At 43.9% G+C, this 1,809-nt stretch overlaps 2 protein-coding genes across 2 annotated transcripts in view; both read right to left on the bottom strand.

Annotated features, from left to right (window-relative positions):
- The window catches only part of LOC103147444 (protocadherin gamma-A10-like), a 28,961-nt gene that overhangs the window by 4,145 nt on the left and 23,007 nt on the right, over window positions 1-1,809 (bottom strand). The window lies entirely within an intron of this gene.
- LOC103147511 (protocadherin gamma-A11-like) overlaps window positions 473-1,809 on the bottom strand; it is a 16,917-nt gene continuing 15,580 nt past the window's right edge. The window contains exons 3-4 of the mRNA XM_016678425.1: window positions 634-1,737; window positions 473-496 (exon numbers count right to left, since the gene is read on the bottom strand). Coding sequence (XP_016533911.1) covers window positions 473-496; window positions 634-1,737 — 1,128 coding nt within the window. The remainder of the gene's footprint in view (window positions 497-633; window positions 1,738-1,809) is intronic.

Genomic DNA, 1,809 nt, shown 5'->3' with positions numbered 1-1,809 from the left:
AGCCAACACTTTAGTCACCAGGTAGCCCACATCTGCTGAACGAGGCACCATTTCAGCCACCATGGAGCCACCAGTCTGGATTGGATACAAAACCTGAGGTGGATTATCGTTCTGATCCTGAATGATCAGCTTCACAGTCACGTTGCTGCTGAGAGGAGGAGAGCCTCCATCTTGTCCTTTAACAATAAAAACTAACTCTTTAATCTGTTCATAATCAAAGGAGCGTACTGCCTGTATGACTCCACTTTCTACACTTACAGAAACATAGTCAGTTATTGGGGATCCAGCAAACGTTATGTGATCCAGAGTGTAGGATATATGAGCGTTTTGATTCTCATCCGGGTCTTCAGCTGACAGTGCAAGAACCGAGACACCTGGGGAATTATTCTCTCCTATAAAAGCGTCGTAAGCACTTTGTGAAAAAACTGGTGCATTATCATTCACATCAGACACTTTTAAATTAAAGATCCTTTTAGCTGAAAGTGGGGGTTTTCCGCTGTCAGAGGCAATGACGGTGATATTATATTCTAACACACTTTCACGATCTAATACAGAATCTGTTGTCAAAGTGTAGTAATTTCTTAAATTAGACTTTATCCTGAAAGGAGCATTCCCTTCGATCTTGCAGCTCACTTGTCCATTATCACCCGAATCCAGGTCTTTTACATTAATAATACCAACAGTTGTTCCAGGAGGAGAATCCTCTGACACCGGACTAGTAAAGGACATCACGTTTATGACAGGAGGGTTATCATTCACATCGACAACTTCAATAATCACTTTGCTGGAATCAGTGAGACCGCCTTGATCCTTCGCATCAATTCGAATTTCAAACTTTTTATCCTTTTCGAAATCTATTTCACCCGCGACAGATAACACCCCAGAATGCGGGTCAATTGACAACAATTCAGCGATGTTGCTCTTTGCGTTTGAAACGGAATATGTGATGTGACCATTCGTTCCGCTGTCTGCGTCTGTAGCATTTACAGTAACAATATGCGTGCCAGCTGCCGAGTTTTCCGTGACAATTGTCTTATACACAGATTGGTTAAAAACGGGCGCATTATCATTGGCATCTAAAACCTTTATATCTATATTCACAGTACCAGATCTTTGTGGATTACCACCATCGAGGGCCACAAGCCTTAAAGATAAATGCGGTGCCGCTTCTCGGTCAAGTTGCTTCTGCAGAACCATCTCTGCATATTTACTCCCCTCCGGACTGACATGCTGCTTTAAGACGAAATTTTCGTTTGGGGTCAAAATATAATTTTGCAGGCCATTAACGCCAACATCAGGATCCTCCGCACTGTCCAACACAAACCGCGCTCCAAGATTAGCGGACTCACTGATCTCTAAGATAATATGCGTTTTCTTAAACACGGGGCTATGATCATTCACATCCAGCACTTCAATTGTTACAGGATGCAGCTCCATCGGGTTTTCTAAAATCACTTCAAAGCTGAAACTGCACGAGGCCACCTCTCCGCAAAGCTGCTCTCGGTCTATTCTTTCACTCACTACGAGAGTCCCTTTGTCTACCTTCAGCTCGGTGTACTGGATGCTCTCTCCGGTCACGATACGGGCTCGACCAGAACGGAGTCTTTTCAGATCCAAACCTAAATCCTGTGCTATGTGACCGATAAGAGAGTCCTTCTTCATCTCCTCTGGAATGGAGTAGCGGATATGTCCGGAAACTGCATGGGAGGAAAGAAAAAGCAAAACAGCTTGTATCCACTGAAAGCCGAAAAGAAAACGCCATTTCCAGGAGGGCTGCTGAAACGCCATTATTGCAAGATTAAAGTCGGA

This window comes from Poecilia formosa, unplaced genomic scaffold (assembly GCF_000485575.1).
Source record: "Poecilia formosa unplaced genomic scaffold, Poecilia_formosa-5.1.2 Scaffold183, whole genome shotgun sequence".
Taxonomy (NCBI): domain Eukaryota; kingdom Metazoa; phylum Chordata; class Actinopteri; order Cyprinodontiformes; family Poeciliidae; genus Poecilia; species Poecilia formosa.
This window is presented reverse-complemented; position numbering and strand designations above follow the sequence as displayed.